The sequence below is a fragment of the Cricetulus griseus genome, chromosome 2, assembly GCF_003668045.3.
Source record: "Cricetulus griseus strain 17A/GY chromosome 2, alternate assembly CriGri-PICRH-1.0, whole genome shotgun sequence".
Taxonomy (NCBI): Eukaryota; Metazoa; Chordata; class Mammalia; order Rodentia; family Cricetidae; genus Cricetulus; species Cricetulus griseus.
The window spans coordinates 8693863-8712834 of record NC_048595.1 but is presented as its reverse complement, the minus strand read 5'-3'; the positions used below and the strand labels follow the sequence as shown (position 1 = coordinate 8712834).

General features: G+C 50.5%; 1 protein-coding gene across 1 annotated transcript in view; it reads right to left on the bottom strand.

The window, feature by feature from the left end:
- Positions 1-9507, bottom strand: part of Tnfrsf1b (TNF receptor superfamily member 1B) — a 33075-nt gene extending 23568 nt beyond the window's left edge. The window contains exon 1 of the mRNA XM_027398162.2: positions 9348-9507. Within this exon, the coding sequence (XP_027253963.1) occupies positions 9348-9425 (78 nt within the window). The 5' untranslated portion in view covers positions 9426-9507. The remainder of the gene's footprint in view (positions 1-9347) is intronic.
- Positions 9508-18972: the final 9465 nt, after the last annotated feature.

The following is an 18972-nucleotide window of genomic DNA, read 5'->3' as shown; positions in this document are numbered from 1 at the left end:
CTGCTTCCCTAAGGATGGAAGCCAGGCTCTGGCTGGGGAGAGCACTGGGCCCCTGAGCAGGCCTGGCTCTCTCACCTCTGCTAGCAAGAGCTGGGGCCCGCCACCCCCGCTGGCTGAGGATGGAAGGGCTCCATGCGCCCAGTGCATCAGACCCATGCGTGCTCTCAGCAGACACCACAGACACCAGCTCCAATTCCACCCCAGTCAGAGTGGGAGGCCAGAGCGACTGTGGCGAGGCTGCTCCTGTGGCTGGCTGTGAAAGACCCAGAAAAGGTTGGGGTGCAGCTCAGTTGTCAGAGTGTATGCCTAGCACACATGAAGGCCCGGGTTCCATGCTCAACACTGCACTAAAAGCCAGGTACAGTGATGAACATCCATAGTCCCAGAACCCAGGACGGGGAGTCAGGAGGATTAGGACAAGTTCATCCTCAGATACATAGTGATTTCAAAGCCAGACAATCACAGTGACCAAAACGGTCACCCAGCTCAGTCTGGGCCGTAATCCTCTATGCAAGAGGGAGGGGAAAAAAAAAAAAAAAAAACGTCCTGACCCTCAGCCTCCTCTTCTCTCAACCCTCATACTCCTCCCTTGCTCTGCGGCTCCTCCCACCCCACCTGAGTCACCACGACAGCTTCTAGCAAGCCTCCCTGCCTCCAGCCTTTCCAGCCCATCTGCCCTTCACACCAAGGCCAGAATGACCAGCTAGCTCATCTGCGCTCTGCCCCAGGCCACTCCTCGCCTCCAGACTATCAGTGGCTCCCATTGGTTCATCTCCTGATGAGGAGAGGGTGTGGTCGTTGGCAGTCTGCGCTGGAGTAAGGAAGCCTGACTTTGAACTCAGACTACTTCTCTAATTGGCAGGCATCTTGAAGGAATTATTTTTCTGTGGGGTTTATTTTTTAATTAATTAATGTAATTATTAATTTATTATACACACTAAGCATGACTCCTTTCCTGTACAGTTGTATTCCCCAGCCCCTGTTTGTTGTATTTTTGTTTGAATATTTGTTACATACTTAAAAGATGCATTTATTTTTATTTTATGTGTATGAGTGCTTTGCCTACCTGCTTGTCTATGTACCACGTGTGTGCCTGGTGCCCACAGAGGTCAGAATGGGCATGGGATACACTGGAACTGGATTATAGACAGTTAACCACCGTGTAGGTGCTGGAAGTAGAGCCTGGGTCCTCTACTAGAGCAGCAGCCATTGCTTTTGACCAGAGTCACCTCCCCAGCCCATTCGCTGTTATTTTGCTGTTGTTGTCAGGTTGCTGTAGTTGGGTTTTTTTCTTTTCTTTCTTTTCTTTTTTTTTTGTTTTTTTTTTGTTTGTTTGTTTGTTTGTTTGGTTGGTTGGTTTTTCAAGACAGGGTTTCTCTGTGTAGCCCTGGCTGTCCTGGAACCTACTTTGTAGACCAGACTGGCCTCGAACTCACAGAGATCCCCCTGCCTCTGCCTCCTGAGTGCTGGGATCAAAGGCGTGCGCCACCACCATCCCACATATTGTTTTAAATTGCATGTGTATGAGAGTTTTTCCTCAATGTATGTGTGTGCCTGGTGTCCCAGGAAATCAGTTCTCCTGGAACCAGAGTGACAGATGGTTGTGAGCCACTTTGTGGGTGTCAGGAATCAAACCAAGGTCCTTGGAAAAGCAGCCAGTGCCCTTAACTGCTGAGCCATCTCCCCAGCCCCAGCCTGTTCATTGTATTTTCAAATAAATAAAGGTCTTTTTTCTCTGCAGAGTGAACTTTTGAGACAGTACTGGACTTAAGAGCTCTCCATCTCCCGGCTTCTGCCTCCCAAGGGATTACACGTGCAATCTGCCACACCCAGCCCAACAGCTGTTTAATGTCACTGGCATTGCGTCTTTCACACACTGACCACAGACATACAGCCTCATGTGTGATTGTTGACTCTTAACAAACTTCCTGCCCCCGCTAGATGGTCTAGCCCTCCTGCCTCCACCTGGTATCCGCTCATCTCCAGTCTGCCATGCTGGGCACTCAAGGCCATGGAAAGTTCTCCCGGAGTTCTTGCAGGAGGGCAGAGTGTGGGGAGAATCAAAGGGGTGACAAAAGAAGGTGAGGATGTGACCTCAGGACCAAGTCATGGGAGGCAAGCCTGGAGGCCTAAGGGCAAAGAGTGGGGAGGGCTGGACTCCTGCCAGAGAGAACAAGAAGGGGCAGGACCTAGGTTCATGGCCAGAGCCACAAGGCAGTCTGAGCGGGAACAGCTGGTGACAGCCCCATTAGGAACCTTGGCTCTGGGAGCTGTACACAGAAGCCAGGGCTGTAGGTCAGCTGAGGAGGCCAGGCACTGGAGACAGCTAGGGCACCGGCAGGGGCTCTGCTGACTGAGTCAACACGCCAGAGCTGTTCCCCATAGACTCACTGTCCAGTCCAGAGCTATCCTCCACCCTCTGCTCAAGCTGCCGAGCCCTGTCCTCACTTTCCCTCCCAACAGCTGCAGGCCTGGATTCCAATGCTGGCTTGGAGAGGTCCTTGCTGACCTGGTCAGGGCTGGGGCAATGGAGATTCATAACAGAGACAAGAACTGGTGAGCCAACTCCTGCAAAGTGGAAGCCACACCAGGCCTGGGCCCTAGATTCCATAACTCACAATGCACAACTCTATCCTGCTTCTACCCTGTCCTGCACAGACAGAAAATGTCCTTGTGCACGGCCTGTAAAACTACCTCTGTGACCCTCTCAACCTCAGACCGACTTGATTTCCTGAACCTCAGGTCACTACAGTCCTAAGGCTAAGGTCAGATGAAACACACACTGGCCACCATGACAAACAACACCCCCAGGTGGGGGGTTGTCTTCCCATGTCTTGACAGAGGGACTGGGGTGACCGAGGGCCCCGGGTCCCAAAGAAAACACACTGGTGGTTCCCTGAGCCTCTCAAGGACCCAGCACCCCAGAGCCGGTCACAGGACACTCAGTTTGCTCACTTGCATGGCCTCTTGCATCGTCCCACACTGAACGTGCCGGCTGGGAGGAGGCCTTCTTAAATGAGGAACCGAGTATCATCCACAGACTAACCCCTCCTGCTCTAAAAAGAAGAAACAGAGCCCAGTGTGGTAGTGCTAACCTTTAATTCCAGCACCCAGGAAGCAGAGACCTGTGGATCTCCATGAGTTTGAGGCCAGCCTGGTCCATGAACCAAGTTCCAGGCCACCCAAAGCTACAAAGTGAGACTCTTTCAGAAAACAAGAAGAAACAGGGTGAGAGGGAGACCTTAGAGAGGTCACGCAGTCTGTCTCACCCTGCTCAAGCTGGCAAGGGTCAGACAGAGCTACAGGTGGGAACACACTTTCTTACCAGAGCCCTAGCACGGCTCACAGGCTCATGCTCACACACACTCGAGGTACAAGGAACTCTTTCCCCCAGCCTCCCGATGGTGAGCTAAGCAGACTTCTTCCCTGGCTCACAGCTAAGTGGCCCAAACCACAGTGGTGTCACTGTCGGCAATGGCATCACAAGGTATGGAGGTGGAAAAAAGATGTGGGCCCCAGAGGGGTGGGTCCCGGCACTGCAGAGCCTCTTTCCCACAGGAAAAGGGTGGGTCCCAAACCCCAAAGCCCCTAACCTGCATCCCAGGACAAGGAAACACACTGTCAGGCCAGAATGGGCCCCAAACAAAGTGTGCTCTTTATGGGTGACAAAGAATTTCTTCGAGGAAACACCCACCCCACTAGGGCTTCCTTGAACCTGCAGGCTCCCAGATAGTCAGTCCTGTTGCTCACTGTTGTGAAACTCTGACTTCCTCAGCAGGGGACACGCCTCCCTGCTGACACATGAAAGGTGTTAAGTTCTAGTGAACCAAGGGCAGGAAACCCATGACCTCCAAGCCTGTCTGAGATATCGGCACCCCAGCTTCGGGCAAGCTGACTGATGATGGGCAGCCATGAAATCCTGATGGCACTGGGGCCTGGGACAGGGAAATAATTCTAGCCCAAACAAGAGGGAATGAAGTGAGCAAGAAGGACTGGAGAGATGTGGCCGCTGACTCTAAACCCAGCATAGGGGAGGCAGAGACTGAGATCCCGGAACAAACTGGATAGCTAGACTAACCCCATCAGCGAGCTCCGGTTCAGCAAGAGACCCGGCCTCAATTAAATAAAGTGGGCATCAATGGAGGAAGACAATTTGGGCACCCGCACACAGACATGCACCTTCATACATGCAAACACACCTTCACGTGTGCAGATGCGCCACTCATACATGCATGCATACATACAAAAAAGTGAGAAAGAAAAAAGAGGGAGAAGGGTATCAGCCCTTTTCTCTGCTGACTCGTGTAGCTACTCCCCACCCGTCTTCTGAGACGTTGAGACTTGTGCTGGCTGAAGGTTTAGGCTCAAAGAGGTTAAATAACCCGAGCAAGGACACACAGCAAGCTGGTAAATTGCTCTGCTAACACCCAGGCCATGATCCTTCCTCAAGGTTGTGCTGTCTTAGAAGTCACGTGGGCATTGGAGACTGGGCAGCATCAGTCAGAAGAGGGCTTCCCCATCTTGGGTCATAAGTAAACAGAATATCAGAAACATGCACACACACACACATGCACGCACACACAGGTGCGCTCTCTCTCTATCACACACACACACACACAGACACACACACACACACACACACACACACACACACACACACACACACAGGTGCGCGCTCTCTCTATCACACACACACACAGACAGACACACACACACACACACATGCATGCACACACACAGGTGCACTCTCTCTCTATCACACACACACAGACAGACACACACAGACACACACAGACACACACACACACACACACACACACGCGCGCGCGCGCGCTTAGAGAAAGAGCGAGCTTAGAGAAAGCCTGGGATCGCTGGCATGTGTTAGGCAGTGGCTCTCAGCCTTCCTCATTCTGCAACCCTTTAATACAGTTCCTCATGCTGCAGTGATCTCCAACCATAAAACACTTCCTTGCTACTTCAGAACTGTGATTTTGCTACTGTTATGAATCACAAAGTAAATATCCGACATGCAGGATGGCCCTAGGCAACTCCTGTGAAAGGGTCGTTCCACCCACAAAGGGATCAAGACCCTCAGGTTGAGAACCACTGAGCGAAGGCCTTCTGCATCCTTTTGTCTTCATCAAACATACTCCTCCTCACCCACAAATGACATTTGGCACCTGCCCCTGAAAGGGTGGGGCGCTGACTTCCTGGCCACATAGCCTTTGCTGCTACCTGGGGTCTTGGACCCCAGGCAGGCAGGCAAGTGATCTGAGGGGGCCTAACTAGAGGGCATGGGGCAGGAAGTATAGCAGGAAAGGTGACAGGAAGGAAGTTGGTCTTGGAGTGCCTGCCAGGTAGCAAAGTCGCTGAGGCAGGAACACGGGGCAACTGGATATCCGACACCTAAGCTTTGGGGTCCTATGGCTCCCTGAGATGGGGTCTGATCTGAGCATACTGTGGTCCCCTGCCTAGCTATGAGTGCCGCATATAACCAAGCCAGGACAGGCTACCTGTGGCTCAAACAGCCACCAGTGGCTTCAAAACCTATGAAACACCTCAGTCCTGGCCACCAGCAGGGGGCTGTTTCCATTGTGTGTGGGGGGGAGGTGGACAGGCTGCACAGCCACTGGACAGCCGAGTAAGGCTATAAGCTAGCATCTGTGTAACTCTGGCCTCGGGCCCTGACTGAGGAAGCTGGTGCCTGGCAGTGTCTGAAACGGGGAGTAGTGTAGGGTGTCTGCTTCACTTCTGCTTGCTGGGACCTCTCCCAACTCCAACCCCCAACTCCTCTCCTCCTTGCCAGCTCCAGGGCCTGAGCCACCACCTGTGGGATGGCCCGATCATAACCTAGGGTAGGCAAAAGCAGGAAGGTGGAGCTATTTAGGGAGAGGGTCCCCACCCCATCAGATCTGCCGCAGCAGAGGGGAGGAGCCCTGAGACACACTTTGAAAGAGGAAGGCTGCTAGAACCTGGATCTACCCACCAACCTGTCACATTTGGCTGTAAAATGGGGTCACGAGTCACTACAAAGGTCAGTCAAATGTCTTTGACATTTAGTCAAACATTTTGGTTTTTGAGTTTTTTGGTTTTTTTTTTTTTTTTTTGGTTTCATGAAGCCCAAGGTTATCTCAGACACCATTTGTACCCAACGATGGCCTTGAATTGATAATTCTGTCCTTACTTCCTGGAGTGCTGGGATTCATTTCTCAGGAAGAGCAACAAGAAATGGAACACGTACACCAGACATGGTGACAAACCTCTCCCCCCACAAAGCCACTCCTCTAGTATTGGGTAGCAAGGGCCATGAAGTGTCAAAGTGTCACCCAGCCCTTGGGATGGACAAACGCTTCAGGAAGTCACTGGGCCACGCACCAGGACAATAATCCAGTCTATATTCTTCAACCCAAGAATGTCAGGCAAGCGCCCGGGTATAGCTTGGCTGGGAGAGTGCCTGTCTAGCATGCAGAAACACATGTCCCAACTACATGCGTCAGGTGTTGACGACACACAGCTGTCATCCTGGCACTGGAGATGTGGAAGGAGGATCAGGAGTTCAAGGTCATCCTAACCAACATAATGAACTGGAGACCAGCCTGGGCTACATGAGACACTGTCTTTAAAAAAAAAGAAAAAAGAAAAAAAAAGCCAAGCAAAGTCTCTCTCACCGTGAACAGGGGAGCAAACAAAAGCTAACTTGACCCAGGTCACAGGGGCAGTTCTGAGCAAAATGTGCATCTGTAAGGTGTGTAACCCTCCGGCAGTGTGGCTCTTGGGGTTCTAGGGGTGCCTTCCTAGAGCTACATAGTAGGTAGTGTGCGGAGCAGGTATCCATGAACACTGGGAGAGTTGATGGATGGATGGCAATGAATCAGGGCGCCAGGCCACTAGGCCACCACCGTCTGAATGTCCCAATCACCAGGCTACATCCTCAGTCATGATACAGATGCCCCAGAAGGAGGTCAGTCGGTGAACAAAAGGCAAAGATATGAGAGGAGGAGGGAAAAGCCCTCTGGCCCAGTGACATGCTGGCACCAAACTCCATTCCAGTGCCAGCCTGAAATGCTGCAGACTCCAGCCCAAGCAGCACACAGCAGCCCTCAGCCCCAGGACTCCCAGGGTAGGAACGACCTATCCCTGACCAGAACAAGTATCCTGTCTCCACATGTATTTATTTACCAAATAAACGAAAGACTAAATGAAAGGGTGAATGGTGGGTTCCCCATCAAAGAGGACAAGAGCCCCAAGGCAAAGTGAATCTGCCGTCCCTAGGACCTGCTCCAGTGTCCTCAGGGCTCTCTCTGTTGCCCAATCCAGCTACACACAACATCTCTGAGTCCCATAATAGGGTTAGGAGTGGGGATACAGGTAAGGGAGGGTCAGGGGAAATAACACTGAGAGTAAGGCTCAACTTGCCTTCAAATCCCACCTCCTCACCTCCCAGTTCTGTGGCCCTGGGAAATGCCGCAGCTTGCCACCCGTTTTCACACCTTTCAGCGAACCCACCTTGTAGAAACAGCTGCATGGGAAGCTTCAGTGCCAGTCTGTGACAATGTACTCAACAGAGTGTCTGGCACTTGAGTGTCCCAACCCAGGGACTACTGTGGAATTAATCATGAGAAGGGGGATTGCACAGCTCTTAGCTCCAGGTCCCTCCCATCTTTAAGGCAGGTAAGACAGACAGAGAATAAAAGGGAGCATGGAATCTTTGTTCCAAGGAACAGGTCATGTCTAAGTGGGGGAATGTAGACAGGCCTTTCTGGAGAATTGGTATTTACAAAAGTCTTGGAAGAGTTAAGGCTGTAGAGTGGGCAAAACGTGCACAGGGCTCATACAGGCACGATGACAGGCACCTAGTGACCAGTGTCACAGGGCATAGGAGCACGTGAGCAGGGAATGCAGACACCTCCTTCTGGCCTGCCAAACCTGGAAGGTGAGAGCTCTCCTTCCACTACTAGGAGCCACAGAGGCTTCCCAGACTGGCAGAGAGACATCTGGGCTTGAGCAAGGCCTCTCTGTCAAAGAAGGATTGTGGGAATGGGAACGGGCAGACCAGCTAAGAGCGTGTGGCCAGAGTCGCAGAATGTAGGAGTCTAAGCTGACCTGGGACTGGTCAGGTAAGGAAGCAAGTGTGAGGGAAGCCCTTCCAGTCACACTCATGCCAGCACTCCACCTGAGTCCCACAGGCCTTGGGCTGCCCCTCCTTCTGTCTGGAAGTTCATATGCTCTGGTCCCAGTGCCCGAGCTCAGTGCCCAAAGACCTACTCTTCCTTGGAGTTCCAAGAATGGTCCCTAGTCATGCTGGTGACCACAACCACTCACATTGACACTCAGCCCTCAGAACTGGGACCGTCCTGATCCGGAGGCCATCCCTGACACCTCCCTGAGGCACAACATCCACTGTGGGTGAGTCCATTCCTTTCCATCCTGAGAACGGCAAAAGGTCTTGCGCCATGGAGTCACTTCAGGACACCACAGAAGCCACCTCTCCCCTTTCTCCCCTGCAGACAGGTAAATACACTCTGTCCATCAGGGTGGGCAGAAGGCATGCCCAACTGTGGAGCAAGGCGAAGGCGTATCCTATGTAGCCAGCTCCCTCCTCCATACCCTTCAAAAACGGTGATTTCTCTGGGCCTGGCTTTCCATGCCCATAATCTGTGTTCCTTTTAAAACCCTGTCTTACCAACAATGGAGGCAGGAAGGAAAAATAAAATAGAAAGGCCACTCTGTAGACTTGACCTTGCTCTTGGAGTGAGTAAGGGGAAGGCTGAGTGAATACTGGGGTTTTTACTCTGTCCATTTTCCTGGGGGTCCCTGGGTAGCTGCCCTGACCTCCACTGTCCCCAGCACACAGAGATCATTCTGAAATGGCCCCTGAACACAGCAGGCGGATCGTTGGAAGGGATCTGGGTAAGTGGCAGAGAAGTGACTCACTGCTCAACTGTCTCTTACGTTAAGCGCCTACTTAGACTCCTGGCCCCGACAACAATTAGCAGCCCCAGTGCTTCCAAGAAAGGCATAAACCATGGCGCAGAGAAGGAAGTCTTCACAACAGGCAACGCGCTCGGGCAGAGGAGCAGTGGCTGTGGCTAGGTGTTACCCAAGCCCTGGCCGCGCTCGTGGACAGAGCCACAGCGCATTTCTGGAACAAGAGTTTGCCGGGACCGCGTACCAGCCCAGGCTCCCAATGTGCCAGGTTTCGGGTCCCCGGTCACTCCCCAGAGGCGCGTGGTACATGTCAGGCTGGGATGGGATGGCCTCTCGCGCTGTCCCGGAATTGTGCTATAGCCACGATGGGCACTGTGTGATGCGCGGCTGTTACCCCCGTGACCCTGAGAGTCACCCACCTGGGCGGGCACGGTGTGCCCGGTGGTCCACAGCTGCAGTCCGATGACCAGAGCGACCCAGAGGGCGGCGGGCGCCATAGGGGCGGCGGTGGCTCCCGCCCTTGAGCCTGGACCTCTAGTGCCTCCGCTGCGATCTAGCTGGTGACTGAAAGCGAAAGCCCCAGGCCTGGAGCTAGGGCAGACCATGGGGGGTAGAGGGGGGGTGGAGGCGGGAAGGGGAGGGGCCACGGCCTGAAGACACGCCCCCTCACACAGAGTCCTCTGCTCTCCCTGGGCACCTCCACCTGGACTCCCCTCCAAGCAGCTCTGGGTCTCCAGCCCCGGGAGACTCAGGCTCTCTCCATCGCCCCTTCCCCTCCCGGTCACCTTTCCAATGCAGAGGAAGAGACTGGCACTGGAGATAGGTGTCCACTGTATTTGTGTCCCAAATCTCATTGACTTCCCACTCTCAGTGGTAGGACACTGGGGAAAACAGCCCAAAGGTGACAATCGCTCTGGAGAACCGAAGGGCTCTAGATCATTCACTCATTTCCCTCCTAGAGCAGTGGTTGTCAGCCTTCCTAACGCTGAGACCCTTTAATACAGCTCCTCATCTTGTAGTGATTCCCCCATAAAATTATTTTCATTGCTGCTTCATAACTGTAATTTTGCTACTGCCGTGAATAGTAGTGTAAATATCAGAAATGCAGGAGATCTGACATGAGACCCCAAATGGGGTGCGAACCACAGCCCTAGAGCCAGCCAAGCACAGGAATATTTGCACTTTTCTACGGAGTTTATTAATATAGGCTGCTTAACATGGCCCCTATAACATGTGACATGTGTCTGCTTGCTCGGAGTTACAAGCACGGTGTGCAGTTTTGCACAGGTACAACTATTTTTAATACATTTCATTTGTTCCAGTTTCCTTGAACATGCTTGGAGCCTTCAGTGAGAGCCCCTTGGCTGACAGGTAAACAGGCGGAGGAAGAAAGGCACCCAGGAAGTCATGCTTTCTAGAAATGACCTCATCAGAGCGTTCGCTCTAGCTGCCATCTGAGTGCCAGCCCCAAGGCCAGTGTGTATTCCTCCAGCCCTGAACAAGCCGCACTTGGAGAGGGGAGTTGGGCAGTGAGACAGGTGACTATTCTGCCCGCCCTCCTTACACACACACACATACACACACACACACACACACACACACACACACACACACACACACACACACACACTGTAGGCTGACAGGAAAAAGCCCTTGATAGAGCAACTGCAAGGATGGTACTTCTCGGTGCTGGGTGAGAAACTGGGAAGTGACCCTTTGCAGGATGGAAAATCCCACCTGATGGGCAGAAGCCTGGGAAATCACCTGGTTCCACATGTTTCTGAGACATAGGACACAGCCTTGACCCTGAAGAGGGGCAGCCACTGAGCAGGCAGGGAGAGTTCTGGTCCCTCAGCCTCCTATGGAAAACATCTCAGGGGCGCTCAGAAAGCTGAAAGCCGAAAAGGCTGTCACCAGTAAGAAGAGTCAGTGGTCTGCCCTGGACCCTGATTGTTTGGTCCAACTGACTGACCCTTTCCAGCCAGGGAACAATAAAAAAGGGAGCACACATGGGAGGCCACAGGCGAGTTCCTATCTTAGTCTGTATTCTGTGGCTACTAAATCAACACCACAGACTGGGTACATTGTTTAAAAAAAAAAAAAAAAAAAAAAAAAAGGATGGTTTGGGCTCATGGTTCTGGTCACAGTCAATGATGATGACCTCGCTGGCAAAAACCTGCATAGCAAGAGGCAAGGGGTGAATGTGAATTGTGTGTGTGTGTGTGTGTCTGTGTGTCTGTGTGTCTGTGTGTGTGTGTGTGTGTCTGTGTGTGTGTGTCTCTGTGTGTGTGTGTGTGTGTGTGTGTTCTGTGTCTGTGTGTCTGTGTGTCTGTGTTTCTCTTCTCATAAAGCCACCAATACCAACCACGGGGGCTCTACCTTGACTTTAATGCTAGTCACTGCTTTTTATAGCATCAGCTGTTAATCTGTGAAAACACCGAAGCCTGCCCTCCCACCCTATGAGCTAACCTAGCATCTGTGCAGGTGCCTTGCAAATGCTCACCAGGGATCACTTGTGGTTCACACTAATAATGATTAGCAATTGTGAAACTAGCAGTTACTGGAGGGCTACTCTGGGTAGCCAACACTTGTCTGTTGGTACGCATGGTCTTGCAGTTTTGTAGGACCTTACACAGCTAGGAGGGGTCCTTAGAGGCAAACCAGCTTAGTTGCCTCTGTAGCCAAGGAGCTCCTTCCCAGCTCAGTTCCTGCTCACACTGCCGCATTGCACAGTCTGGGCACACCATCCCCTCCTGGCTGTTCCCTCGGAACCCAGGAAACACACAAAGGATAGGGCTCAAAAAAGTAGAAGTGAATGAAAACTTCTAAGTATACACAGGAAGCGATAAGATAAAAAAAATGGTGGTGCACACCTTTAATGACAGCACTAAGGAGGCAGAGGCAGGTATATTGTGGTGAGTTCAAGGCCAGCTTGATCTATACAGTGACTACAAGGAACCGGGGCTACATAGAGAAACCCTGTCTCAAAACACCAAGTGGAGGGAGCATGAATGAGTGAAGGAATGGATGAATGCATGCGTATCAGGGTTAGACTCTAGTCTAATCCAGTCAGTCCTTGGCTCTACCCACCCCACCATGCATCTCTTAGCCATAAGCCCGATAGTGCAGAAAGGCCCTGTTGTTCTTATATTGGATTAGCAGACATAGGATGGTGACCTGTTCAGGGGCTGCAGACATAGCATATGAACCTGGCCATGGGGTTCCCGAGCCTCTCCCTACTTTCCAGGGCAGCTCCAACCCCCAGATATCCCCCTTGTCATCTCACACCCCAAAACTGGCAGCTCTGCTTCTATAAACAGAAGACTCATATTTGAAAGGCAAGGGGTGCAGGATTGCCCAGGCTGTTAACTGAGCACTTACCGTGTGCCAGGTATCCTAGCAAGCCTCTGGGAGGAAGCACTCCAGCTTCAGCCAGTATAGCCTTCAGCTTCCAAGACACCACCCACCATATGCACCCAGAGAGACTGAGCCAGAAACTGTGTCCCAAAGGCCACGGTGCCAGGACCCCATGACTTTTTGTTTGTTCTGTGTGGGTGGTGTGCCTGTGTTGGCCTACCTCCTCCTCCGATGATTTTGCCCAGGTTCAGCCTGGAGAACCAATGAGTTTATTGGCCTTCCTTACAGGGCACGGGTGACCCTGATGTACCCACACTGGAGCATCTTCACCCAGCGTGGATAACTTCCACATGGTCCCATAGATAGAGTTCCTCTTCTAGGCTTCTACAACGACCTACTCTGGCACTTCTGGGGACACACCCAAGCCCCCAGAGGCTATTTAGACAGAACAGTGTACAAATGTCTTGGAGGAGTGGTTGGGATGTCAGGTGAGGGAGGATCCAATGGCCTTCCCCACCTGCTTCTCCTCTGAGGGAAATTTAACAGTCCATAGGCCCCTGCTATGGTAGGCTCTTTTCAGCACAGCAGATCTGAGGAAGACGGCAATGTTTTCTAGGGAGAATGCCTTCTGCAACAGTGTGTGTGTGTGTGTGTGTGTGTGTGTGTGTGTGTGTGTGTGTGTGTGTTATGTGCACACTCAGGGGCACGGACATGTGCATATGGGCATCGAGACTGAAAATTAATGTCAATTCCCTATATGTGGAGGCTGGGCTCTCACTTGAGCCCAGTGCTCACCTACCTGGCTGGTCTAGCTATCTTGCTCTTCAGATCCTGTCTCTACACCCAAATCTAAGATTACAGGAGGGCCACCATACCCACTGTGCTTTGTTTCCTCCCTATGTATGCTGGGATCCAAACTGTGGGTCTCATGTTTGCAAGCTTGCCTGGCAAATACTTACTGAACCATCTCCCCAGCCCTTGATGGTCTGATCCAGTTTGATTTTTTTTTCTTTTTCTTTCTTTCTTTCTTTTTTTTTTTTTTTTAATGAGCCCTCACACATATCTGGGACTGAGGGAAACCACCAGAGACTTAGGAGCAGCACACAGTGACTCTAAGTTTGCTGGGGGAGGCAGTTTCCACTAAGAGGGAGAACCTCTGATATTCTTGTCTATGTGAACTCCAAGAAATGGCCACAAAGCAAGCTCCTTCCCATGTGGCCTCTAGCGGCCAGTGACTCCTGTCATATCAGGCTGCTTCTGGGCAAGAGGATCCCTTGTCATCCCCTTCAGTGGTCCCAGCAAGGACCTTTCTGGCCTGACTCTTGCCTGTGCTTATCACCACACCCTGAGTGTGCTGGGCCAGCCCCTTGGTGAGTCACAGTCTAAAAACTCTAACAGGAAGCTGTGCCTGGTGTTAGCCACAGACTCACAACTGTCTCCCCTGGCTGTCTTCCCACCTGTAACCCCTGACAAACACATGCACAAGTGCACACTTGTGCAAACACAGACACACACACTCTCTCGCATACACACAAGCATGCAAGCACGAACTTGTGACTGCATATCTTGGGCTAAGCTAGTCGTTCGTGCTGGGAGGTAGGGTACTGACCCAAAAATTCTGTCTCTTGTCCCATCTCCTTCTGAGGCAAGGGAGGGCTTGAGGACACAGATCTTCCCATCTCCAGGCTGCAAAGAGGGCCCAGGCGATTGGAGGAAGGTTGTTATGAGGCAACCAAAATCTCTCATTCTGAGTTTTCTTTTCCCAGGCTTTCTAAAACAGCTGCCAAAGTCTTGGCCAGAATTTATTGCTAAATCATTATCCAAGAGAGGAGGAGGGTCCTGGGCATGGCCTCCGAATTACATTGTACACCCGTGCACTTTGTATGTAGTTGTGATATAAGGGTGCTTTTTTTTAAAAAAAAAAAAAGATTTTATTTATTTATTATGTGTACAACATTCTGCTTCCATATATATCTTCACACTAGAAGAGGGCACCAGATCTCATAACGGATGGTTGTGAGCCACCATGTGGTTGCTGGGAACTGAACTCAGGACCTCTGGAAGAGCAGTCAGTGCTCTTAACCTCTGAGCCATCTCTCCAGCGCAAGGGTGTTTTTAAGTATGATCAATAAACACCCTTTAAAGACAAATGAGTAACTAAGGGGATGGAGAGATGGTTCCATGGGTAAATTATTTTCTACATGAGCCTGAAGACTAGAGTCCAGACCCCCAGCACCCACAAATGCTTTGTGGGTGTGGTAGCCAATCTGTATTCCCAACATGTGAGAAGTGAAGATAACAGGTCCCTGGGGCAAGCTAGGGAGCCAGACTAGCCAAATCTAGTGAAAAATGGCTGAGGAAACACATTCCACATCTTCCTCAGGCCTCTACACCCCCACGCACATTCAAATACATAGACACATCGAGCATGAACATGCGTGCACACACACACACACACACACACACACACACATACACACACATACACACACACACACACACACACACACACACACACACACACACACACACACAAGACTATATAGATGGGGGTGGAGAGATGGCTCAGAGGTTAAGGGTGCTTACTGCTCTTTCAGAGGACCCAATTTAAGAGTTATTTTTATTAATGTGTACAAGTGGGTGTATGGTCTGTGGGTGCCCTCAGAGGCCAGAAGAGGACATCAGATTCCTCTGATGTTGCAGGTGGATCTGAGCAGCCTGTATTGGGTTCTGGGAACCAAACCCTGAAGCCGCCAGCCCTCTAATCGCTGAGCCATCGCCACAGCCCCTTATTTCAAACTCTCTCATTTTATCACTAAACTCGAGGTCCTTGACTCTGTGTTCCAGCTCTCACGAAATCTCTGCCCGAGGACAACTGCTTAGAACTTACTGTTTCTCTAGTCTATTTTGGGCCTTCATATGAAAACAAACAACACAGAGGACTCCAGTGGACACTCAGATCTGTGGGCTCCACATCCTGGGATCTACCCAGCCAGGGATCAGGCATGTTCTAGATACCAGACAAGAAAAAACACTGTGTGCGCATACTGAATACACGCAGACCTTTTTTTCTTGACATTATTGTTTATTCTCTAAACTCATATAGTTGTACTATATAAAGATAATTTATAAAGATATAGAGGTACTATATTGAAGTCTACAGGCAAATGTGTGTTACCTGCAAGCACCAAGCACTGTTACATAAGACTCTAGAGCACGCACGGTATGGGAACGCTGAGAAGCAGGGTTCCTGAATGTGAGCATCCATCCGTCTGGGTATCTGCAAGGAGGGATTCCTGGAAGCCATCCCAAGAGATGCTGAAGGGCGACTGTGTTTCACCTGTACCAACCCACACAGCAGCAGCTTGGTCCTGCCTGCAAACAGCACTGTCTGAGATGAGAGCATCCCCACATTGCTGAGTTCAGTTCTGGCTTACTTCTCTTTCACCTGCTGGGTGGAGTTGGGCTGTGTGCATGCCCCAACGTCCACCCCGTGTTTCGCTGCTCTCCAGCTGTGGACTTTGGGGGTGAACAGTGCTCCCTCTCATGCACTTGTCAGAGGCACAGGAGAGCGTTTCCCCGGGTGATAAACCTAGAAAGTGGGGCATCTGGAAAGGGGTGGTGCACGTTTTCATTTTCCCTGGCTCCTGTAGTGTCAACTCCAGACTCCCAGGACCTACATCTGCAGTGTGATTTCATCTCCACGAGTGTTGCCTTTCCTATCTTTTTCTCCTCTCCCCTTCTTCTCCTTCAATTTTTTTTTTTTTAAGATTTCTTTTTGAGGCAGGGTCTCTCATGTAGCCCAGACTGGCCTAAAACTTAACTGTGTAGCTAAAGATGACCCTGAACTCCCAACCCTTCTACTTCCCCCTCCCTGGTGCCAGGGTTACCAGGCTGCTCACCAGGGTGTCCATTCATGCCATGCTAGGAATGGTACCCAGGGCTTCTTGAGTGCTGGCAAGATGCTACCATCTGAGTTTTATCTCCAGTCCCCTTTTATTCTTTACTTACATTTCCTGGTGAGCCCTGTAAACCCTAGGAAAGGAGTCCCACCTCCGGCCCTGCCCCCTTCATCTTCAAAGTGCTTTCAATTCTGCCTCCCCACAGTCTGGCCCCTCTCGCCTGATGATTGAGAGAGCCCTTCTCAGGGCCAACCCCCCCCCAATCCCTCACTCCTCTAATTCCACATCCACTTCTCCTTTCCCCGCATAGGGAGATGCTGGTCCCATCTGTGGGCCAGCAATGGCTGCCCTCACCCTTACATACTCTACCGACTCTGGCCTCCGTTCCCCTGGTCCCCTCTATAAATGCTCCTCTGGCCTCCTCCGTGTTTCCTTGTATTTCCCAGGCATGTCATGATTCTGAGGCTGCTCTGAGCATCGTTACATTTTTTAATGTAACTAACTCCTCTTGATCATTTGCTTATTGGAATTTGGATTCAGAGGGTAGAGTGAACGAGATTCAGATCTTGCCATACAAGGCTCGCAAGTGTGTGTGTGTATGTGTGTGTGTGTGTGTGCGCGCGCGCGCGCGTGTGTGTGTGTGTGTGTGTGTGTGTGTGTGTGTGTGTGTGTGTGTACACATGTGCTGCCTGACCTCTTTTGCACAGCATCCCTACTGCTACAATCCATCCATCCTTGTAATCAGTTGGTGTGGCTGATGGATGGAGCATCGGCTCAGGAGAGGGCTTGGGACCACAGGGTACCCAGTACTTGTGTACCTATTTCCTAACGCTGCCCGACTCCTCTGCACTGCTCACGCTGTCACACCCCCCACCAGCAGGGGCAGAGAGTTCCTATTTCTGCACGTTTTCCCCTGAATTCGCCACTAGCCAGCTTTCTGCCCAGGGCCAATGTGGTGGGTGTGAAGTGGAACCCGATGGCGCCTCATTTGCATTTCTCTGAAGTTCTGGGGTCTAAGCACCTCTTGGCTGCTGCTGAGTCATTCGCGTTTCCCCTTCTGTGAACTGCTTTTCAACACCCTTTCCGATTATTTCCTGTCTTCTTGTAGATCTGCTCTGATTCCTTGTATCTTCTAGATATTAATCCCTTGTCCCTCTTAGATATCATAAAGACCTCCTGTGTTCTGATTTGTGTTTGCAGTCCTTATTTGTGCTTTCCCCCTATTGTTTAAAAATTCCTTAGCTAGAGGGCTGATATGGCTCAGCAGGTAGAGAGTGAGTGCCACCAAGCCTGATGGCCTGAGTTCCATCCCCGTGAACCACATGGTGGAAGGAGAGAACCAACTCCTGAAAGTTGTTCTCCTACATATTCCTCCCCCAAACACACACACACACACTAACAAATAAAGGCAGTTTTAAAAAGAGACTAAGATAACCCAAAATATGTTTAAGGTCCATTTTAAAAGTAAATAAGTGTGTGTGTGTGTGTGTGTGTGTGTGTGTGTGTGTGTGTGTGTGTGTGTGTCTAGCCCTGGCTATCCTGGACCTACCTCTGTAGACCAGACTGGCCTCCAATTTGGAGATTCTCCTGCCTCTGACTCCTGAGTGCTGGGATTAAAAGGGTTTGCCACCATCACTGGTCTCAAAACTTCCTTACCTTTAATGTAACAAAAATGCATCAGAATTCTCCATTGGCTCATGATTGAAAGGGCCTTCCTTACCTGGAAGTCATGGAGATATTTTTCTCTATTTTTTTCCTTAGTTTTATAATCTTAGTTGTCATGGCTGGGCCAGTCACACATCTGAATTACACGCAGTATGAGAGATCTAAAGATCCAACTTTATTTCTGCCAGCCTGTCTTTTTTTTTTTCCATGCAATTACTTATCAATTTTGAGTAAAAAAAATCTTTATAACTGAAAAACAAAAATTAAGCCAGGCGTTGGTGGCGCATGCCTTTAATCCCTGCACTCAGGAGGCAGAGGCAGGCGGATCTCTGTGAGTTCTCAACCAGCCTGGTCTACAAGAGCTAGTTCCAGGACAGCCTCCAAAGCCACAGAAAAACCTTGTCTCAAAAAACAAACAAACAAACAAATTTAAACAATGTAACTTACAATGGGTAAAACCCTTGAATGCAAAGAAGATATATCATAAAAACATAAAAGATGTCCAGCCTCTTTCATTTTCAGCTGGGAAAAGACAATCAAAATCATAGTAAGGTGTCATTCCGCATGGATTAGACATTATAACTTTTCATAGAAAAAAACAGGGCTGGAGAGGTGACTTAATGGTCAAGAGCAATGGATGTTCTTCCAGAGGGCCTGGGTCCAATTCCCAGTACCCTGGTACATGGTGGCTCCCAACCATCTGTAGTCCCAGGGGATCCAATGCCTTCTTCTGCCCTCTGTGGGCTCTAGGCACATGTAGTGTACACAGACATACATGCAGGCTAACCACCCATACACAAAATAAATTAAAACAACAGCAACAAAACCAAAACAAGTACTGACAAACAGGAAGAAAATTTTGAATTCTCATTCATTCCTAGTAAGAATGTTAAAAAGCCACTCTGAAAAAGAGTTCCAGCCTGTCTTTCTTACACTACCAGCCAAATGTCCCACCCTTCCACCATTTATTGCAAGTGTATGGGTCTGTTCCTGAGAGAGCTCATCTCCTCTTTTGGTCTTGTTATTTCTGGACAGAGTCCACATTGTTGTTAGTAGAGCCTTGAAGAAAGCTTGCTAGACAGGGCGAATTCTCTTTGCTATTCTTTTTCATAATTGGCTT